The 22,687-nt window shown below is 44.6% G+C and overlaps 1 protein-coding gene across 7 annotated transcripts in view; it reads left to right on the top strand.

Moving 5' to 3' along the window:
• PSD3 (pleckstrin and Sec7 domain containing 3) overlaps positions 1–22,687 on the top strand; it is a 540,565-nt gene that overhangs the window by 67,732 nt on the left and 450,146 nt on the right. For 2 of the 7 annotated variants that reach the window (XM_081521125.1, XM_081521123.1), the window contains exon 1: positions 4,777–4,934. The exons of 2 other annotated variants lie outside the window; for them this stretch is intronic. In XM_081521125.1, the coding sequence (XP_081377251.1) occupies positions 4,907–4,934 (28 nt within the window). In that variant the 5' untranslated portion in view covers positions 4,777–4,906. Of the gene's footprint in view, positions 1–4,666; positions 4,935–22,687 lie in introns of those variants that run through there. 3 more of the 7 variants (XM_081521121.1, XR_014062388.1, XM_081521120.1) reach the window with 3 other exon arrangements.

The following is a 22,687-nucleotide window of genomic DNA, read 5'->3' as shown; positions in this document are numbered from 1 at the left end:
CTGCATTTTTGTTCTTTGCTTCTTGTCTGCCAATCCTCTTATCCATCCAGCGTCCACTCAGTATTCATTAGAGTCAAATGCTTGGTGAATTTTGTCCTAGACATACCCTCTTATTTTCACCTTGGGCTACTAAAATTCAAGGACAACATGATTTTAGGTTGTGTATTTGAGATGAATATTTGTTGTGTATGTGTAATTGAATAGTGCATAAATAACTGGATATTCTACCTTGGATAATGGCAAATTTTAACTCAATGGTTATTCACTGAGCCTTTACTATGGACCACACATAGTGCTAGAAACTAGGAATTTGACAGTAAACAAGGTAATGTTCTTCAATCTAACATATCCATTATATGTATACAATTGATATATCAACGTATAAGATGTCTTTTAGTTGAAAATACTGTAGAGGTTAGAGTTGTTTCTATATTTCAAATAAAAACAAAAACATGCATGTTCTAAGACTCTTTGATTGTTTGAGAATTCAAGTAATAAAGAGGAGTGAACCATAGATCACAATGAAAAATTTTCTTTTGACATGAAATAACTGACGTCTATGAAATGAAATAACACAATAATATTAATAAAAATGGATTTAAGAGCACTTAATGTTAATCATCGCCTAAAAAACTTGAAATGTCCCCAAATCCTACAGATCATATATGAAATAAATGTGAGATGTTTTCTTAAATTTGACAACACACGCACAAATTGTGCATGTTATTTTCAGTAATGAATGTGAGACAGGAACTTTTAAAATGTAAAAGAAAAAAACCCAACAATATTTGATCAACTATGCTGGAGAAAATACTTCTTATTTTACCCATTGAAAATGTTGTTACAGGATTATTCTACTACTCCACACCCACTAGAATGGCTATAATCAAAATACAGACAATAATCAGTGTTGGCTTAGGATGCGGAGAACTTGGAACCCTCATCCATGGGAATACGAGATGGTGCAGCCACTGTGATGCACAGTTTAGCACTAAAGTTAAACAGAGTTACATATGACCTATGAATTCTACCCAAGAGAAATGAGAATATAACATCCATACAAAAACTTGCACAGGAGTGTTTATAGCAGCCGTGTTCATGAAAGCCAAAAAGCAGAACAACACAAATGCTCATCAGCTGATGAATGGGTAAATAAAATGTGGCCTAGCCTTACGGTGAAATATTATTTGGCAACAAAAGGAGTGAAGTTCTGATATATGCTGATCGTGGATGAGCACTGAAAACGTTAGGCTAAGTGAAAGACATCACTCATGAAAAGACCACGTAGTACATTATTCCATTTACATGAAAAGTCCAGAAGATGCAAGTCCATACAGATAGAAAGAGGCTTAGTGGTTGTGTGGGGCTGAGGGAATTAAAAGAAAAGAGCAGTGACTACTGAGCATATAGCATTCTTTTTGGGGTGATAACATTTTTATAAAACTGCACAACTCTGTGAATCTACTAAAACACATTGAATTGTACGGCTTAGGTGGTGAGGTGTGTGAGCTATATCTCAATAAAACAGCTAAAAAAAAAAGTCATTCCAAAGAAATGATCAAGAGTATGCAGCCAAAACACATGGGGAAAAAGTACTGCAAAGGTATTTTAGGAAGTTAGTTAATAAAAATATGTGACTTTTCTGGATTTGGTGGTGTGTGTAACTTGTCAAGTTTTAGAACTTTGTATTGAAGTTTTTTTTTTCCATTCTAAATAACTCTTCACTTTTGTACAAAGAAAAAAGAAAGAAAAAATATTCTACGATCTGATACTTCATACTGGCCTTCAGAAATAGTGGGGATTAACTGTATGTATGAATCATGCATGAGAGAATTTCAATTTCCTTTTCATTTCTTCTTCTGGCCTCCAGTACCTCATGCCTGGCCTGTTATCTTTTCTCTTTGCACAATACACCGCGGGGCTCATGGGCAGAGTTGGTGGAGGAATACAACATAGGGTAATGACAGGGCAGCTCACGCCTCTTTCCTGCTGCTCCCTGGCCGGGTCCCTCCTTCTACTTTTACAAGGTGGATGTTTGTGTATTCTAATAATGAACTTGAGCACAATTGTGAAACTTTGAGCTGGGTGCCTGGGATCTCTCGGGGCTAGAGTAGTGGAAATGGGAATTCATACTTTATTCCCAATCTTCCAAGAAGCCTAACAAAACATTTACACACAAAATACAGTCTGGCAAAAATGAGATGTCAGCCTTTATTTGATTTGCTTTGGACTTTTATCAACTCAGAAGTGGCAACACTGGCTAATTTCTGCTGGTCAGAATCTCCAGCCGTTATGTCTTTGATCACTTAAGGTGGGAGAAACGAATGATTAATAGATGTGATCAACTTTGTAAGTAAGATCTTAAAGCATGTTGGATTCAGGGAGAAAAAGTTTCCTTTGCGATGACAATGTTTCTGTTGCTTAACTTTGGAAATGCTGCTTTTAAAAATAATTTAATGATTAATTTATTTTTGGCTATGCTGGATCTTCATTGCTGCATGGACTTTTCTCTAGTTGTGTGGGAGGGGGATGCTATTCTCTAGTTGTGGTGTGCGGGTTTCTCAACATGGTGGCTTCTGCCATTGCAGAGCACAGTCTCCAGGGCGCACGGGCTTCAGTAGCTGCAGAGCGTGGGCTCAGAAGTTGTGGCTCCCCAGCTTTAGAGCACAGACTCAATAGCTGAGGCCCATGGGCTTAGTTGTTCCGCGCACGTGGGCTCTTCCTGGATCAGTCAAACCCACATCTCCTGCATTAGCAGGTGGATTCTTTACCACTGAGCCACCAGGGATGCCCTGAAATGCCTCTTTATTTAACATTTACCATGAACCAGGAACTTTACATAACTTGTCATGCTAATAACAATTCTTCATGTTATTATCACCCTCTTTCTATAATTGAGGAAACAGTCTCTGATTACGTGTGTCTATCCCCAGTTCCCTTAACTCAAATTCCTGCAAATCTATGTCTACTCTGCCTTTTCTATCAAGTCATGTCTGTGTATAGTTGGCATGGTTTTACATTCAGCTCGAAATCCTGACTGTCTTCCATTTATGAGTGTTGGTTGATTTTCCAGGTAAAGGCCACCAGGTCAGCACTCATGCCCAGGTAGCAACTGCATTTCTTACTTGGCTTTACACCTGATTCTTTGCCAACAAAATCATCAGACCTCAAGGTTCAAGGAAGGTGGGAGTTTATTGAGAATAGGCACACAGGTAATGTCTTGTGTCATTCTGTAAGAGGGGAGGATCCATAAGAGAGAAATACGTCCAAGTAAGTGAAAGCGAAGTGAAAGTCGCTCAGTCGTGTCCAGCTCTTTGCGACCCCATGGACTATACAGTCCATGGAATTCTCCAGGCCAGAATACTGGAGTCGATAGCCGTTCCCTTCTCCAGGGGATCTTCCCAACCCAGGGATCGAACCCAGGTCTCCCACATTGCAGGCGGAACCTACACATCTGACCAAACTTCTGCCCTAGCAGGGGAACATGGACTAAATCATTTTCAGACGCTGGAATGGACTCTGTAAATGCACGCACCCCCTCATTCTGGTTCCGCTGGTGGGTGCCACTGGCTGACTGGTGGCTGTGGAAGGGGCGAGGCAAAGTAGAGGACGCAGGGGCCCCCTGCACCCTGACCTGGTGGGCGGGCTCCTCGGGCCACCAAAGAACCTGATCCTCCACGTCCGACTCACAGCTTGGCCACTTTAGTCATTCCCCTTTCTTTGCGCATCTTCTACCACCTCAGAAGCCAGACTTTAAAGCCCTAAGACTCGTACAGAGCTCGGCCCGAGACCGACCTCCGTGGCCCGAGCGCGGGATCCGCCTCAAGGGACTGACTCGGAAAGGGTCGGCGGGTCGCCGGCAAGCACCCCCCTACACTGACCCCCGAGGTCCCCCGCCCGGCGGCTCCGACCCGAGGGGGCGCGGGGGCGCGTCGGGTGCTACCGCCCGGACCGCGCGAGCCGCCGCCCCCTTCGCGGCTCCCCTCACGGCGCCTCCTGACAAGAAACTCCGTCGGAAGCGCCGCTCGCTTTCCTCAGGGAGACGGCGAAGCAACAGGCAGGCTTCCGCTGGAGGCCGGCGACCGCGAGCGCCGCGCGGGGCCCCCTCTCCTCCCGACCCCGCTCTTCTCCCCCTTCCCCACTTGTCTCCCCGTCTCTCCGGACACCGCCCGCCTCCCCGCACCCGTACCCCTTCCCGCCGCCCCCCGGGCCTGCCCCTCCCCGGGGCACGCCCACTTCCCCGCCCCCGGCCTGCCCCTCCCCTTCCCGCGTCCTTGTGGGGCCCGCCCCCACCTCCCACGCCCCTCCCACCGTCGGCCCCACCCCTTCCCGCTCACCCCCTCCCCACTATCGCCCCTCCCTCTCCTCCCCGGGGCCCCGCTCCCTTCCCTTTCATCCCCTCCCTCTCCTCCCCCAGGGCCCCGCCCCCTCCCCTGCCCCCGAGGACCCCTCCCCCTCCCCGGCTCTCTCCCTCCCCTCCCCCGCCCCCTCCCCCTCCCTGGCCCTCCTCCTTCCCCGGGCCCCGCCCCCTCCCCTCTCATCCCCTCCCCCTCCTCCCCCCAGGGCCCCGCCCCCTCCCCTGCCCCCGAGGACCCCTCCCCCTCCCCGGCTCTCTCCCTCCCCCTCCCCGGCCCTCCCCCTTCCCCGGGCCCCGCCCCCTTCCACCCTCCCCCCTCCCCCTCCCCCTCCCCCGAGGGCCCCCGCCCCCTCTCCCGCTCGCCCCTCCCTCTTCTCCCCAGGGCCCCGCCCCTCCCCCGCCGTCCCCGGGCCGCTGACAGGCCGCAGCCTCCGCCAGGGAGCGCGCTCCTCGCCCGCTGTCCCCCGGCGTCCCGGGAGCGCGACAAAGAGCGCGCCGGCCGCCCGCCCTCTCGCCGTGGCGCCCGCGGCTCCGGCGGCTCGGCGGGCCATGGGAGATGGAAGGAAGAGACGCCGCGGTGAGGCTCGAGCCGGCGGGCGGGCGGCGGGCGGCCGTCGGTCGGGCGATGCTTCGTGGCGGCTGGGTCACGGGTCCCGGGAACGGCTTCCTTTCTGCCCCTCTTTGTGAGGGGCCGGAAGGCTCGCCGTGTGGGGTGGCGGCTCGGGGGCTTCACGCCGAGCCCCGCTCTCCAGCCTCGAGGCCGGGGCGGCGCGGGAAGCGGGAGGAGCCGGTCGGCGGAGCGCGGGGCGCTCTGGCTCGCCTCGGTTGCGGGGAGCCCAGCCGCGATCGGCGCGGGACGGGGGCGGGTTCCGAGCCTCGGAAGGCGTTGCGGCCCTCCGGTTTTCCTCGCCTTTAACTTTGCCCGCGGGTTCGTGCCGGGAGCTCCGGTAGATGATGCTGCGAGACGTGAAAAAACCAGGCGCCGCTCGGAGGACGTGGGTTTAGAGTGCTGTCGGGGGCCCTGGGGGGGTAAATGTGTGTTCTGTCGGTCCGCCTTCCACGGACACGGGGGTTTCTACACCGGACTCACTCCTGAGTGGGTCCAGGCACTGGTGTAGGGGAGAGGAGGTCTGAAAAATGCCCCTCCGTGGGACGGATGCTGGCAGCACACGCTTCCATTCAAGAGCTGTACCTGGATATCTGCAACGGATTTTGCAGAGCCCTGTAGCCGGGTGAGCGCGACTGGCTCTCTGCTGTCAGGGAGCTTGCTTTCTAGGACGGGAGGCTTGGGCGGAGATGTGAAGGAGGAAGCTGGAGGAAGGCTTGGTTCTGGGAGCCGAGGGCCTGGACGGCCTCTGCTGGCAGCTCTGGGTGGACCTTGAAGGGGAGGGTGGAGTAGAGGCGAAAGGATGCTCCTCGCCGGAGGAGAGCAAATGCGCTCTCCGGCTTCTTCCAAGAAATACTTGACTATCCTTCCTTAGAGTATTCACAGATCAAGGGATATTCTTTTAAAAAGTCGTTGATTTTGTCCTCACCACTTAGCGCAGCATGCTCAACAGAAACAACAGAGTAAAGCAAAACAAATGAACGCCTCCCCAGACAATTTTTAGAAGCTCTGTCCTTTATATTTTTCTATATCCACTCATGAATCATATCACAAATCTATATGAGATTGTTTGTCAGATACTTCATTAATATACACTTAGTACTGAATGGAGCAGACTGGGTGTGGTGAAAACTACTTAGACACCTGGCTTGTAGATTTTGTCACTGACATGGTGAGTTTCAGCCTCTGTCTAGGGCAAATCGTTTAACCTCTGGAGCTGAAATTGCCTCCTGTGTAGGATAAGAGGATTGGGTAGATAGATGCTTTCTCAGAGCCTTCCAGCCCCAGCATTTTATGGTTTCATGCCTAAACATGTACATGCATTCCTTATTCAGTGATGTACTCTCAGCTCCACCTCCGAACATCTCTCAGTTCTGTGAACGAATCAACACTCATCCTAGTCATTGAATGAGGGAGATATTTTAAGGCAAAATTCCACAGTTGAATGTTGTTTTTAAAAATGCAAGTGTAAGAAGCTCTATTTGCGAATCTGAGTGAGTGCTGGCTTTATAAAAGGTTTGGTTGACACTGTTCATTTCGTTAATGACCAAAGAATAATACATGCTTTGCTATCTATGTTGTATTAAGAGGTTAAATTTTGCTTTTCATTAAATACCAGCCCTTATAAAAGTGAGATACCTTGGGAATTTGGAAATAAAAATAATATAAGACAGTAAATTACCTCATTGAAAAAGAAAAATTCAGAGAAACTTTCCATCAATGGCTCTATTCACTTTCTAAAACCTTGGTATTTATCTGTTTGCTGACCATGGTGGAAAATATGAGTGGGATTTAGCCTGGCATTATATTTAAAAAAACGTGTCTAAGGCATTACTCCTTTTAGAGTTGATTTCCTGCCCACCCCCCCCCCCAACCCCTTTGGAAATTCTGGAGTCATCTGACATCATTCATAAACTGACTCCAGTGTGGTAATGGATTAATCCCAGTCTTGGTTAAGAAGTGCCGAGGCAAAATCCGTGTGAATGTTAAAATATGTATGTACTTTGGCCTCCAGACTGGTGTGTTTGAGGTTTATCTGAGGTGATGTTGTCTTTTGGCAATTCTGAAAAGATTATTTCTTTGGATTTCGGTTGGGTTAGGAGGTGAGTAATGGATGGTGATCCTTCTCGACTTTTAGAAATGAATTCAGACATGACTGAAGTTTAGACAGTCTGAGAAATAATCTAGTGATCAGGAGGTGACCAAATCCCCCTCACCTGAACATGTGATTCAGGCTCATAGACCTTTGGGTCCAGTCTCACCTCCCGTCACTGCTGCTTCTGTGGTTCTCAGCATTTAGGACTCCCCCCGTGCAGTCGTGGAAACCCGCTCCAGTATTCTTGCCTTGGGAATCCCATGGACAGAGGAGTCTGGCGGGCTACAGTCTGTAGCATCGCCAAGAGTCGGACACAACTGATGCAACTTAGCATACACACAGCGTGCAGCTGCGATCAGGCAGAGAGGTCCTTGGCTTCCCTTTGCCAAAAGTGGAGGCGTTTCCACGTTGAGTACTGCCACTCAGCTCTTCTGGAGTTCTTTCACAGTTAAATCGGCTGACCCTTAGTGTCGGGTGGTGCATGATCCAGTGAAACGGCCCAAAGCATTCATTCCTAGTGTCCCTGCCTGGACGGCTTGTGTGTTTCGTGGTGTTCTGTGCAGTTTCAGAGATTTGATGGAAAGGATTTTAGCAGTAGCATTATTTCTTTTTGAGTGTGTGTCCCTTTGTACCTTTCCGTGTTTCTGAGTTATATGTCCATCTTCCAAAGACGTTTATCACACACTCCGGTTTAAATAATGTTGAATGTAGTGGTTGCAGTGATAATGTGAACTGCTGTCACACTTTGCAGAGTGGGGTGGTGGGAAGAGGAGAGAGAAAGGTACTTCCAGCATGTAGTGAAGCTATTCTTAAGCTCATTTACTGGATTTCCAAGCCTCATTCGAAAATAAGGCGTTAACTCCCAACGCCAATAATGAATCTTTGCTTCTGCTGTCTTATTTGTATAAAACAGTGCGTGTCCCCGCAGTCCTTGTTTTCTGCTGTGCCCAGAAGGTCAACTAACTGGGGCCCTGTTGGTGCCAGTGGACAGGATTTTGTTGACAGTCCAGGACACAGAGGTGGCAGGGCGCTTTCTCTCTTGGGGACACCTGTGACGTAAGGAAGGGAGTCGCCAGCCTCTCTCCCCTGCCTCCGTGGGAGCACCAGGCCCTGGCCATGGCTGACCACTCATTTCTCCTGGCTCGTTTAACTGGGAACAGCCATCTATTATTAATAGTTTGAAACTCACTTTTCTCTGGTCACAGACCAGTAGATGAGTCAGAATAGTTTGTACATGTTGATGGACATTATGGGAAGTTTAGCTTTGAGGTTAGGGTAAGTGGGAAAATGAACACTTTGACCTGAGCCGGAGGCTCTTTTCTTACATAGTAGTCTCATGTGGGTTGTCTGAGAAGCAGCATTTTCCTTTAAGTTTCAAATGATGGCCTGACTTTTGGGAAAGTGCTTATTTTATGTGATATTTTCAAGCATGATACATTGTTACAAAACAGCTAATGTTTACTGAGATCTAGGTGCTTGTTTTAACACAGTTTACCTCTAGTCCCCATGACAGCCCCATGTGGTCGGTACTGTCATTACCTCCAGTCTGAAGTCTGGAGAAGTTAAGTAACACAGCTAAGTAAGCGGCAGAGCTGAGATTTAAACTTGGCAGTCGAGTGTTGTTAACCACCACTCTGCCCCTATGTCCTCAGAGTTAGCATTGTGTGTTGCAGGATTTTGGCTCTCATATTTAGATTCTCTGGGTCTTGGAATCTGAAATTGGATGACTAGTTTGTCAGCAACCATTATTTTATATGTCTATTGGCTTAAATAGTGGGAGCGGGATTGTTGTTTGACTCAAGAGATGGAAATTGTGTATTTTTCCTTCAAAAACACAGTGTCTAAAAGGATTCTAAAGGGATTATGTAAGGAATTCCATATGGTTATAAGTACTTGATTGGAATTCAAATAAAGCAGATTCACCGTTTAAAATTAAATGTAAAGCTCACCCATTTTAACTTACAGTTACATCATATGATAGAAGTGACCTAGACTTTTCTATACGTGTGAGTATCAGTCTGCTTTCCTTTGTCTTTTCTTCTAGTGAGCTGGGATTTAGGTTGTTGAGAAAGGGGTCTGAAACAGTAGGAGGGGGTGGGGGTTGAGCCGAGGGCAGTCATAAGAAGATCACGTGGCAGCTGCTCCCCGTTTCTCTTGCCTTCGCTCCCAGACCTTTGCTGAGAAAAAGCGAATTATAGAAATCAAGCAGGTTGGTTCTTCCTGTGGCTCTTCACTCTGTGGACAATGAAAGTGGAAACGTTTAAATAGACGGAGCTGTAGTTTCTTTTGTTTGGCCTTCCTGTGATTATTAGTTAAGGACCAGTAGAACCGCTTTTCTCTGCATATGATAACTTACAGGCTGTTTTGAATTTCGTTTTTCAACAGCTCTTACTTTCCAAGAAGTTATTTGATAAGCACAGTAACATGGATGGAGTCACAGGACTCTGACGGGAGGGGAAATCTGGGCGTAACCGTCAGTGGCACAGACAATGTAATTGGATGATTGCTGCCTTTGTGATTATATTATTTTCTAGCAAAATTATAGTGGGAAAATACTGAGAAATGGCAGCAGCTTGTTCCAGAGCGTGGTCTCTGACCAGACCTTCGTGCCTCTAAAAGCCACAAGTAGTGAGTGTTTGAAGAAGCAAGATGTGTACTTGGGTCTGAAACTTTTCACTTGAATATCAAAGTTCCCTTTGGACAGATGTTTATGCTTTTCAGCTTCATTTCTTTGCTGCTGCTTCTTCTTTTTTAATGTTTTGGGTTTTTTGGCCACAAGGCATGTGGAATCTTAGCCCCCTGACCAGGGATTGAATCCACACCCTTGCATCGGAAGGCGAAGTCTTAACCACTGGACCACCAGGGGCGTCCCTCAGCTTCATGTCTATTGGCTCCAAAGGGTCCATGAGCAGCTACCCCATCTCCTGATGCTTATTTCTCCCCATAAAAATCTTCCATGGAGAAAAAAAAATTTCCATTGTTTTCCACGAGCATCTGTAAGTATATTATGGCAGAAACTGAAGTATGGATATTAATATGCTATTCATTCATTCATTCATGCAGCAGATATTAAGTATTGATACTTACCATGTGCCAAGCTCTTTGTTGGGCTCCAAAAAGCCTTGTCTACTGACCACTAAGAAAACCTGCCAAGAACATTTAGAGGTTACCAGGGCCATATTTCTGAGTGTCATACCTTGTAAATATTGAAACTACTGTATTTAAGAACTCTTTCATAGAATCCTCTCTTAGAATCAGTGAGTTGCCTCCAAATCAGTATTGTTCAACAGGGCTTTCTGCTGTGATGGAAATATTCGTTTATATCCGTACTGTCTCATATGGCAGTCAGTAGCTGCATGTCGCCATTGAGAGCATTTGAAATTTGGCTAGTGACATTTAGGAAATGAATTTTAAATTTGATTTAATTTCCGTGAACTTAAGTAGCCTCCTGTGACTCATGGCTAATGTACTGGGACAGCACAGCTCTGGAGCAGACATGCTTTACTCGGTGGCCGTGGTTGTCCTGGGCAGGCATCTCCCACTTGACCATCTGGTTGCTTATGGTATGTTTACTTACTGGGCTTTGCTAAGCTTTTACTTCTGTACATGTTTACCCCATCGAGTCTGATGGGTACCAAAGCAGGGAGAGTATACGGAGGCATGGGATTTTAATGGAAATGAAAGTGAAGACAGAACACTGGAAGTGAGAAGAAAAACGTATTCAACAGTAGGAACTATTCTTAAAAAAAAAAAAGAACAAATTGTGTAACAGGTAACGTGCAGTTGACAGTCCTCAGCAAGATGGAGGAAAAGTTCTCGATAAAAGAGAAAAATAAGGGCCTGGCTGAAATTCACGGTTATATACACTCAAGAGCTGGTTGTGAGTTGTTTGAGAAGGTAACGGATACTGAGAGCACTGCCACTGGCCTCTTTGTCGCAAGCTGTGGGTAGTTGCATAGCTCCCAGCCCGCTTTGAACCTGCATAGCATCACAGTGCGTGTCCCAGTGGGTAGTGCTGAATATCCAAGTGGCTAAGGTCTTTCCTGGGACCCCAAAGCTATCTTGGAGGTCCAATAGATTTTCAAAGTAGATAAAGCTGAGTAGGAGAGATTCTTGTATAGCATGGCAAGGAGTGTGCCTAGTTTTAAAACTGCATTGTTAGTAGAGGTGTTTCAGACCATAGACTAGAGAAAAAAAAATCTTACTTTTTTATCCCCAGATACTTTTCAGCCTGGGAGGTAGATAGCCACATTTATAGACGCTGGGGTTTCTCCAGGGTCAGGCATGTGGGAGGTAGCCTTGAGTATAACAGCTGGTGTGAAATCATGAGAGGATTCTCAAGGTTAGGCTTCTGTTGGAATACATGATTATTTTGAGTTTTCTAACTTGTGGTGAAAGCACAGTGATATCAAGGCATAACATTGCAAAAATGTGGGGATAGGAGGAGGAGAAAGAATAACATACTTACATTGTGCCAGACACTGTGTGAAGTGGGGTGTGTGTCTGTGTATGTGAATTTACATCTTCTTATATATTCTTTACAATATTGTAAGCTAGGTAGTATCCCCATTTTCAGAGGATGCATTTGAGGCTCATGGAGGTTAAATGGGATTCTCTTTTCAAAACACTCGTATTGAGATAAAATTCACATGCCACACAACTCATCCATCTAAAGTATATGTTCATTGATTTTCAGTACCGTCACAGAGTTGTGCATCCATCCTCTTAGTCAACTTTAGAGTACAGTAATCACCCCAAACAAACTTGGGATCCGTTAGCTGTTGCCCCGTAATCTCACTGGTGCCCCCATCCCCTGACCCAGGAATCACTGTCCTGTTTTCTGTCTGTATGGATTTGCCTCTTGCGCATGTATCATACACATGGAACCATACAATATGTGGCTGTTTGTGACTGGCTTCTTTCATTTAGCAAAATGTTTTCGGTGCTCAGCCATGCTGTAGCATGTATCAGTACTTCTTTCCTTTTTCTTGCTGAGTGATATTCAGATGAATAGCCAGAACATGTTTTATTTATTTATCAGATAGTGGTCCCTCCCCTCCTTTGGCTTTTAGGAATAATGTTGCTGTGAAGGTTCACATACGAGTTTTTGTGGGGATGTATGCTTCCATTTCTCTGGGGTATGTAGCTGGGAGTGAAATTGCCGGGTCGTATTGTGACTCCGTTTGACCCTTGGAGGAGTCACCGAACTGTTTTTCCCGGGGGCTGCACCACTTTACATTTCTATCAGCAGACTCCCAGAATCCCCCTTTCTCCACACGTATTATTTTCCGTCTCTGATTTTAGCCACCTTAGTGGGTTTTAAGTGGCGTTTCTTCATGTTTTATTCCCCTAATGTTGTTGAGCATCTTTTCATATGCTTTTTGGCCATTTGTGTATCTTTCTTTGAAAAATGTCTATTCTGATCCTTTGCCCTTTTAAAAAGTTCTTCATATATTCTGGATGCAAGGCTCTTGTCAGGTATATGCTTTGCAAATATCTTCCCCCATTCTGTGGGCTGTCTTTTCATTTTCTTGTTCCTGTCCTTTGGAGTAAGTGAGTTCTTTATCTTGAGCTTGGGTAGGCCTAACACACTTCTAGGTCCTCACATATTTGCTTCAGTCAGTCAACACAATAATTTATAAAGTGATTTGTGTAACGAATATCATTCTTCTGGGGTTTCTGGTTGGAAAAAGGGATGGATTTAACTTTTGTCTAAGCTACTTAAGGGGAAAGTAAAGCTCAGGATTTGAGACCTTTATGTGTATAGAAAGGAAATTTTGGAAGTCGTTTCTTTGGAGTTTTTTATGTACAGAAAATGGTGCTTTCCTCTTGGATTAGCAAATCGCTTGAAAGGGAAGGGACACCCTGCCTAGAAGACGCCTCTTGGTCTCTTTATGTCCTGTCATTTTATGGCCTGAATAGTGGTTCCCAAACTCGTCTGTCACAGAGTCACCCAGTTTTAGATTGCTAGGGCTGCCTGCAGGTCTGGTTCCATAGTTCTGAGGCGTCACTTTTCATAATCACCCCAGGTGATTAAGATTGGGACACTTGAGAAACTCTGATTTAAGCTGATGATAATCAGGACCTTTTAGTGGTTGCCCCTAGAGCTTAATTAGACTCTTCAGCGGGTGTGGTCCCCAGCGGCAAACATCCCTCACTGAGGGTGATTCTGGAAGAGCTGATCCAGCCTGTCTGACTGCTTTGCTTGCGGAATTACTGATCTTGATCCAGCGCAACCCACACTCTCTTCCCTTCCTCTCTCAGAGTAGAGATGGTTCCACTATCAAAATTTAAACTAGCTTCACAGACACTTTCAAGTCATAGGGTTGCCCCCACCCTCCCCTTTTCCTCCCCTTGAAGATGTGTTCCTGTTTCCTTACCACTGCTGAGTCCCTAGTGGCCTCCCATAGCCACACAGATCTCCATAAAACCCAGGGGGAGAAAAAGTCATGGAAAGAAAAATGGATCAAATTTTGTTGTTGTTTAGTCACTAAGTCATGTCCAACTCTTTTGTGACCCCATGGATTGTTGTCGGCTATGCTCCTCTGTCCATGGGATTCTCCAGGTAAGAATAGTGGAGTGGGTTGCCATTCCCTTCTCCAGGGGATCTTCCTGACTCAGGGGTCCAACCTGCGTCTCCTGCTTGGCAGGTGGATTCTTTACCACTGAGCCACCTGGGAAGCCCTAGATCTAATGTTACATAATCATTACTTACACTTTGCTTATTTTGCATGGGTGGTCAGGGTCTCCTAAAGGATTTGATGACTGTGAGATTGGGCTGGCTCTATTTATCAGGGGCTGGGGAGACTCCCATGCTTAGGTCACTAAGTGAGAGGCAGGGTGTGGTTAGACTGTGGCCTTAGTAATGCTTGAGCAGAGCTTAGTGCCTGTGGAAAAGAAGTAAGTGGACAATAAATGTGACCTGGATGGTAGGTTATATTGTCCTTACCTGGGTGTGAGGTGGAATTAATCTTCGTTCTTAAAAATCACACGGGTGTTAAATGATAAAACTGGTCTTTCTTGTTCCCTATATTGTGATTGCCTGTAGATCATGCAGTGTGGCAGCCAAGAGGAAAATTCTGGCACTTTGAATGGTGCTTTGGCCCATGGTAGTCACTGGATAAATGTCTGTTCAATGAATGAGTTAAACACCACAGGCGATTGAATTGCTAAGCCTAAGAACCTTTCAGGAATGTATGGACAGAAGAGGTGCTCTGATACTGACCCTGGTCACATGGCGGAGTAGAATTTCCAGAGTTGGCAGGTTTCTGACCTGATCATTGTTTCCTTTGCTGTCTGGTCTTGCTGCATCTCCTGCTTTGGGCAGGTGGAATTTTTCCCACTTTGCTGACAGCGGTCATGGGCTGCATTTAGTGCTCCAAGTGTGACTTTTATGACAGTTTCTTGCAAATAACAGCCTAAGGCACAGAAAATAAGAGCAGTGTGTAACTGACTTTCCTCACACAGCTCTTTCCCTTTTGGCAGACACGACACGTTTGATAGAAGTAGATTAAAGGTGTGGACTCGGTCTGCGTGGTGTGGTTATTAACGGTCTCAGGGACCTGATTCATTCATTCTTTTGATTTCATCATATTTGTTTTTCATTCTTGACTCATTTCTTCCTACCTTCCTTGTGAGGCTTATATGTCAGTTGACTGTCTTCTGTATTGATGAGTTCTATTTGGGGAAAAAAAATCTAATAAAATACAGCATAATATTCTAAAGCTGCAGCTTAAGTAAAGATATAGTTACTTTAAAAATACTTATTTTTTTTAATTTTATTTTATTTGTATATAAAGATATTTATATATTTAAAAGAACTTGATAGCTTCAGAATAGTTAAGGTCAATATTTTAGAAACTGTACTAAAATAAATATATCTGTGATTAGTTAGAAAATGTTTTAATTTATAATATCATTATATATCAAAAGAGTTCACAGGAGGATTAAAAGGATAATGGTAATAATTTCTTGGTATGCATGCTTGCTAAGTTGCTCCAGTCGTGTCTGACTCTGTGTGACACTATGGACTGTAGCCTGCCAGGCTCCTCTGTCCATGGGATTCTCCAGGTAAGAATACTGGAGTGGGTTGCCAGCCCTTCTCCAGGGGATCCTCCCAACCCAGGGATCGACCCCGTGTCTCTTATGTCTCCTGCACTGGCCGGCTGGTTCTTTACCACTAGTACCACCTGGGAAGCCCTATTCCTCTATTTAGTAAGAGCAATTTAAAAATAAACCATTTTTTGGTAGAATTCTCTTATGGTCATTGAATGTCTTATTTCTAAAGCTATTTAGAAATTTAGCTTTTGTGGAAACAACTCTTTGTTGTTATACACATACATAATTGCTTTACATACTATTTAATTAGATTACACAATATTGGCATAAATCAATTTGGTTCAATTCATTTCAGTTGCTTAGTTGTGTCTGACTCTTTGCGACCCCATGGACTGCAGCACACCAGGCTTCCTTGTCCATCAACAACTCCTAGAGCTTGCTCAAACTCATGTCCATTGAGTCAGTGATGCCATCCAACTATTTCATCCTTTGTTGTCCCCTTCTCCTCCTGCCTTCAATCTTTTCCAGCATCAGGTCTTTTCCAGTGGATCAGTTCTTCACATCAGGTGGCCAAAGTATTGGAGCTTCAGCTTCAGTCCTTCCTGTGAATATTCAAGACTGATTTCCTTTACGATTGACTGGTTTGACCTTCTTGTAGTCCAAGGGACTCTCAAGAGTCTTCTTCAACACCACAGTTCAAAAGCATCAATTCTTTGGTGCTCAGCTTTCTTTATGGTCTAACTCTCATATCCATACATGACTACTGGAAAAACCATAGCTTTGATTAATGGACCTTTGTCAGCAAAGTAATGTCTCTGCTTTTTAATATGCTTCCAAATCAGTTTGGAAACAAACACAGTTGATTTTTGGTAACCATCAGCTCAGTGATGGGAGCAGGATTTCAGAAGCTTGCCAAAGCTTAAGTCAATAACCGTGAGCACTGAGTTGTAACGGGTTTCATCGGGGATGTTTTACAGGTGCCTGGGCATCCCAGGATTGGCTGAGTGCAGGGTAGGGAAAGCCTCAGCTGTATATGTAAGTTTAGAAACAAAGGCAGACCTCATGGAGGATGTGAGAATTGATTAGGGAGAGAAATCACTTTTGGCTTTATCAGCCTCATACCACTTCTATTTGTATACAAACTTACTAAACTCATGAATAATTTATTTCTGCATCTAAATTTTTTTGAAATTATTTTTTTCCTTTTACCTGGAAGAAACTTCTAAGTACTTTAAACTGTGGTTTATGAAAATATGACCCACTAGTATCTATCTATTAACTGACGCATTGTCAAAGTATGGGCTTCCCTGGTGGCTCATACAGTAAAGAGTCTGCCTGCAATGTGGGAGATATGAGTTTGATCCCTGGGTCGGGAAGATTCCCTGGAGAAGGAAACCGCAACCCACTCCAGTATTCCCGCCTGGGAAATCCCATGGACAGAGGAGCTTGGCAGGCTACAATTCATGAGGCTGCAAAGAGTCGGACACAACTGAGCAATTAACACATTACTAAAGTACAATATAATAACGACAAAACTTTTTTCTGTCTCATCCCCAAGTGCAGAGGTTCACGGAAAACAGGTTACACCCAGATTTTATACATCATTAAAACATTAAGTGCTTTGTCCCTTTGTGTCATCGTTTCTCTGTCACTCAAAGAAATCAAAGTCCATTACATTGGCCTGGTGACTTTCACCTGCTTCAGGAAGAGTGTCCATGTTGAGACCCATCTTTCAAGAGGTCGAGTTTGTATATGAGAGTGTTTTAGGCTATCTCTCGGTTTAGAGAACTGTTTCTTGACAGTTATTCAGGTTTTGTATGAGGTTAATTTAATTATCAAGTCTCAGCAGCTTTGTTTTTTTCTACAGTATCTGAATATGTATATGCATACAAAGTGCCCTATTAAAATAAAACCCTTTTATAAGGCTACAAGATATACTATCCTAGATCATATGCAGCTCTGTATTACTGTTGTGTTTCATTCATTCACATATTCATTGAACAAATATTGGGTGCTTCCTATGTGCCAGGCATTATTTTCATTTCTGAGGATACTGTGGTCAACAGAATAGACCAAAAATTCATGTTCTTGCCGGGTGAGACAGATCATGTGTGTATGTGTGTGTGTGCGCACACGCTCCTGTATGCATGTGTGGTAATTTTGGGAAAAATAAAGCAGAGGAGGGAGGTTAGGAATCGGAAGGAAGTTGAATTTTTAAGTAGGATGGTCAAGAATGGCCTCCCTGTGTTGACTTGGGATGAAGGCCTGAAGAAGGTGAAGGGAGTCATGTGACTGTCTTGGGGGAGGAGAGGCCAGCAGCTGCTTGTCTTGAGGCCTAGGCATGTTTCCCACCTTCTGGGAATTTGCAAAACTAGAGTGGCTGGAGTGAAATAGGCAGGGAGGAGAGCAGATATCAATTCCTGTAAGGCCCCTGGTCCTGTTGGCTGTAGCAATGGCTTTGGCTTGTACTTGGAGTGAGCAGAGGAGCTGGTGGAGGATTTCACATAAAGATGCGACAGGATCTGGCTAATCTTTTAAGAAGATGCACTGCTATTGTGTCTCATGAGATTAGATCTAAGTGGAGAAGGGCAGAAATAGGCAAAGCAGTTAGACTGCTGTAATAATCTAGGTGAGCAATGGTGATGGCTTGGACCAGCGTGATTTGTTTTGAAGATAGAGTGTGAAAGATTTCTTGATTGAGTGGATGGGAGATGTGAGAGGGGTCAGTGATGATTTGCAAGGTTTTGGCCTCTGCAGCTTGAAGCATGGAGTTAGATTAACTGGGATAGGGAGAAGCTGATTTGGAGGGAAAGACCAGGAGCTCAGTTTTGGAGATGCCCAGTGGGCAGCAGTGATGCTAGTCTGGATTTCAGAGGAGAGGTCTGGGCTAGACATAAACATTTGGGGGAGCTCAGAATGTATGAAATGGATGAAACTGATTGAAACCCATTAGAGTGAGTGTAGATAGAAAAGAGGTTCAGGACCAAGAACCTGGGCTACTTCTGCACTGAGGTTGGGGAGATGAGATGGAACCAGTAAAGGAGAATGAGAAAAAGCTGCTGATGGGATAGGAGGAAAACTAAGAGAGTGCCGTGTCTTGAGAGCCAAGTGAAGAAACTGTTTCAAGGAGGATGAGTCAGATAGTAAAGAGGGAAGTACAGTGTCAGTCAAGGTCAAGAATTGACTTAGGGATTTAGTAATGGGAGGTCATCGGTAAGCTTGACAGAAGCAGTTGTGGTGGAGTAGTGGGGACCTGCAATTGATGGTGAGGAATCAGGAGAGAACAGGAGTAGGAAATGGAAACATCAACCGTGACAAATATTTCAAGATTCTTATAAAGGGAAGGTGATTAAACACAGCAGAAGGGAAAAATGAGGTCAAGAAAGGTTTTCAAATGGGGAAAGTAGCAGCAGGTTTGCTGATAGCAAAGACAGTGAAGAGGAAGAAAGGAATGATCTTTCATGTAATAGCATAATTTTTATCCAAAATCAGTCAGTTCAGTCTCTCAGTCATGTCCAACTCTTTGTGACCCCATGGACTGCAGCACACCAAGCTTCCTTGTCCATCACCAACTCCTGGAGCTTGCTCAGACTCATGTCCATTGAGTTGGTGATGCCATCCAACCATCTCATCCTCTGTCATCCCCTTCTCCTCCTGCCTTCAATCTTTCCCAGCATCGGGGTCTTTTCCAGTGAGTCAGTTCTTCGCATCAGGTGGCCAAAGTATTGGAGTTTCAGCATCAGTCCTTCCAATAAATATTCAGGACTAATTTCCTTTAGGATTGACTGGGGACTCTCAAGAGTCTTCTCCAACACCACAGTTCAAAAGCATCAATTCTTTTCCTTATAGTCCAACTCTTACATCCATACATGACTACTAGAAAAACCATAGCTTTGGCTAGATGGACCTTTGTTGGCAAAGTAATATCTCTGCTTTTTAATATGCTGTCTAGGTTGGTCATAGCTTTTCTCCAAGGAGCAAGCTTTTCTTCCAAGGAGCAAAAATTAACTCTGGTTTAATTTAAAATGGCTAAAATCGTTTGGCTTACTGTTGTAAACACCAATATTTGTTAATACAGTCTGTATTTTCAACATACAAAGTTATCTTCCTATCTCCATCAAAAATCAAACCTTTTTCTATTCTTTAAATAAAATTTTTTTTTGGTATGGATAGTGTCTGTTCTTCTTTTTCAGCCTAAGGGAGTTCCTAGTTGTGCACCAGTGAGCATGGGCTTGAGGTACACTCTGCTCACACACTTCAGTAACTGCTGACTTTTTTTTTTTAGACTTCATTTTTTTAAGAGCAGTTTTAGGTTCACAGCAAAACTGAAAGGAAGGCATAAGAGATTTCCCATGTACTTTCAGCTCCCACACATGCATGGCCTCCTCATTACCAACATCCCCATCCCGTGGCACACTTGTTACAAGTGATGAACCCACACTGACACATGATCACCCCAAGTCCACAGTTTACATTCGGGTTCACACCTGGCGGTGTGCGTTCTTGGGTTTGGAAAACGTGTAATGACATGTACCCTTCATAACAGTAGAATGCTTTCACTGCCCCAAAAAGCCCTCTGTTCTACCTCCTCATCCCTCCCTTTACCACAGCCTCTGTTAACCACTGATCTTTTTACCATCTCCATGGTTTGGCCTTTTCCAGAATGTCATGTAGTTGGAATCATGCAGTGTATAGCCTTCTTCAGATTGCCTTCTTTCACTTAGTAATATACATTTAAGGTTCCTCTGGGCTTCCCCTGTGGCGCAGCTGGTAAAGAATCTGCCTGCAATGCGGGAGACAAGGGTTCTCTCCCTAGGTTGGAAAGATCCCCTGGAGAAGGGAATGGTGACCCACTCCAGTATTCTGGCCTGGAGAATTCCATGAACTGTATAGTCCGTGGGGCAGCAAAGAGTTGGACACAAGTGAGCAACTTTCACTTTCACTTCACATGTCTTTTTCATGGTTTGAGTGCTCATTTATTTTCAGCGCTGAATAATATGCCATTGTCCGATGTACCCAAATTGATATATCCATTTACCCAGGACAGTATGGTTGTTTCCAAGTTTTTGGCTTTATGAACAAAGCTGCTGTAAACATCCTTGTGTAGGTTTTTGTGTGGACATAAATACCAGGGAACATTGCATGGATTGCTGGATTGTTTGGTTAGAGAGTGTTTAGTTTTGTAAGAAAACTGCCAAACTGTCTTCCAAAGTGACATTCTGCATTCCCATCCGCAGCGAACGAGAGCTCCTGTTGCTCCATAGCCTCGTCAGCATTTGGTGTTGTCAGTGTTCTGGATTTTGGCCATCCAGATAAGTGAGTAGTGACGTCTCACTGCTTTACCGATTTTATCTCAGACACAGGTTTCCCCCATCCTTTAAGCAGGTATGGAATCCCCTGGGTTTTCCAAGAATATGTTTAGTCAACAAAATAGTCATTGCGCCCTCTGTTTACAGATAACAACCACAGGGCTGCAGATGGGCGATAAACAGTAAGAATTTAAGGAGACAAGGGTTGGGTTGGTAGTGGCTTCTGTGCCTGCTGTGCAGATCGGCATGGACACTGTTGAAAGACAGATTTTGGCTCTTTAGGTTTGGGGTGGGGCCTGGGACCCTGCATTTCTGATAAACTCCCAGGGGATGACCGTGGTGCTGATGCATCTCATTTTGAGTAGAAAAATATCAGAAGCATTGCGTCTGAGCCTAAGTTTTTTCCTTAGGTCTTTGTTCTCTTCTTCCTCTCTAGTGGGAATTCTCAGAATACATTTCAGTATCTTCTGCCTTCTGGCTTTGCATTTTTATTGATCTCTGCAGGAAGGCTACTGGCTTCTGGGTGTGTGTTTAGTAATTGGGTAATAATGAGGCAAGTATCATTTGTTTTATCTGTGGAAGGCCAGGCTCCCAGTCTAATGTAAACCGGGAGGCCCTTTGCTCCTGGGCCTGTGAACATTAGCTTTTGTGCTTTAAAGGCCCAGAGGCTGGGTCCAGCACTGGCGCCCAATTGCCAGGGCAAATGTGTTCAGCACGGTCTGCTCTCTGATGCTCCGGACACGTCCGTGCTTCGTCTAGCTCCCCTGATGAAGGTTAGTTGCTAAGTGTGTTATAGAAGTAGATTTTGTCAGCTTGTGGAAAATAAAGGAAATCTTTTAAATTCAGCACATGCTGATGAAAAAGCTTCTTAGATGGCTCTAGAAATGAAGAGTCACTAATCAAAGGTAATTTGTGAGCAAAGCTGGGGAAGAGTTTGAAATTAATTATATATAAACTGAACATTTATTTAAGTTCTACATTTAGTTTATGCTGTAATTTAGATCATAAATCTTGTCCTGAATTTAATTTTCATGAGGCATATTCTTAGGATCATCTATATCAGTGCTGCCCAGTAGAAATACGATGTGAGTCTTATGTGTATAATTTAAAATTTTCTAGTAGCCACCTTAAAAAAGTAGAAAGAAACAGGTGAAATGAATTTAAAGAATATATTTTATTTAACCCAGTTATCCAAAATATTGTCATTTCAATATGTAATAAATATAAAAATTATTGAGGAGATAATCTGTTTTCTTCTTCTTTCTATCCTAAGTCTTAGAAATCAGACGTGTATTTTATATTCATAACACATCTGCCATATTTCAGGTGCCAAATGGCTGCACGTGGTGCTGTACTGGACAGTGCTAATATGCGGAGCAGCTGCTGGTATAATAAGTGCAGTTTTGTTTGTACCTTTACTTCATCATTCCCTGTGAATATCAGCATACTGTTTGCTATAGTGATAGCATTTGTGGCTAGCTAAATATTAAAATTAGGATGGAATTTTTTATATTAATTTAAAAAATCTACCTTAAAATGCATAGATAAATGATATATGGAAAATAGAAAATTATAAATATGCAAAAAAATGCTAACTTGCTTACTGACTTGTGTGTCAGTCATGTCCGACTCTTTGAGACCCCATGGACTGTAGCCCACCTGGCTCCTCTGTCCATGGAATTTTCCAGGCAAGAATACTGGAGTGGGTTGCCATTTCCTCCTCCAGGGATCTTCCCCACCCAGGGATCCAACCCACATCTCTTGTGCCTCCTGCATTGGCAGGCAGGATGCTTTACTACTAGGCCACCTGGGAAGCCCATGAACAGAGGAGCCTGGTGGGCCATAGTCCCTGGAGAAACAGAAGAGCTGGATACGACTTAGTGACCAAACAACAGCAGAGGTGAGGGGCTACATCAGTTAAAATGGCTGAAACTTTCAGACAATATGTTTAAGCAAAACTGTTTAGGATAATTTGCTTCTTCAGATAACTTCTGAGAAGTAGTTATATCAGCAACATCAGGAAGAGTTGTGAAGGTGAAAAGCGCCATTCTGAACATACTTCATTGCCGTTTTCATTTGGTTCCCACAAATCCCTATGGTATGTATTGTGATGACTCCCATTTTACGGATGGGGAACCTGAGCCCAGAAAGGTATAGTAATTTACCCCAGGGCACCTGGTAGCTAAATTGTGGATCTAGGATTTGAACTCTAGATAGTCTGAGACCAGAGCTTAACTTTTTTTCAAGTCTGTGCCAGACAG

Source organism: Giraffa tippelskirchi, chromosome 8 (genome assembly GCF_054371585.1).
Source record: "Giraffa tippelskirchi isolate mGirTip1 chromosome 8, T2T-mGirTip1v1.2.pri, whole genome shotgun sequence".
Taxonomy (NCBI): domain Eukaryota; kingdom Metazoa; phylum Chordata; class Mammalia; order Artiodactyla; family Giraffidae; genus Giraffa; species Giraffa tippelskirchi.
This window is presented reverse-complemented; position numbering and strand designations above follow the sequence as displayed.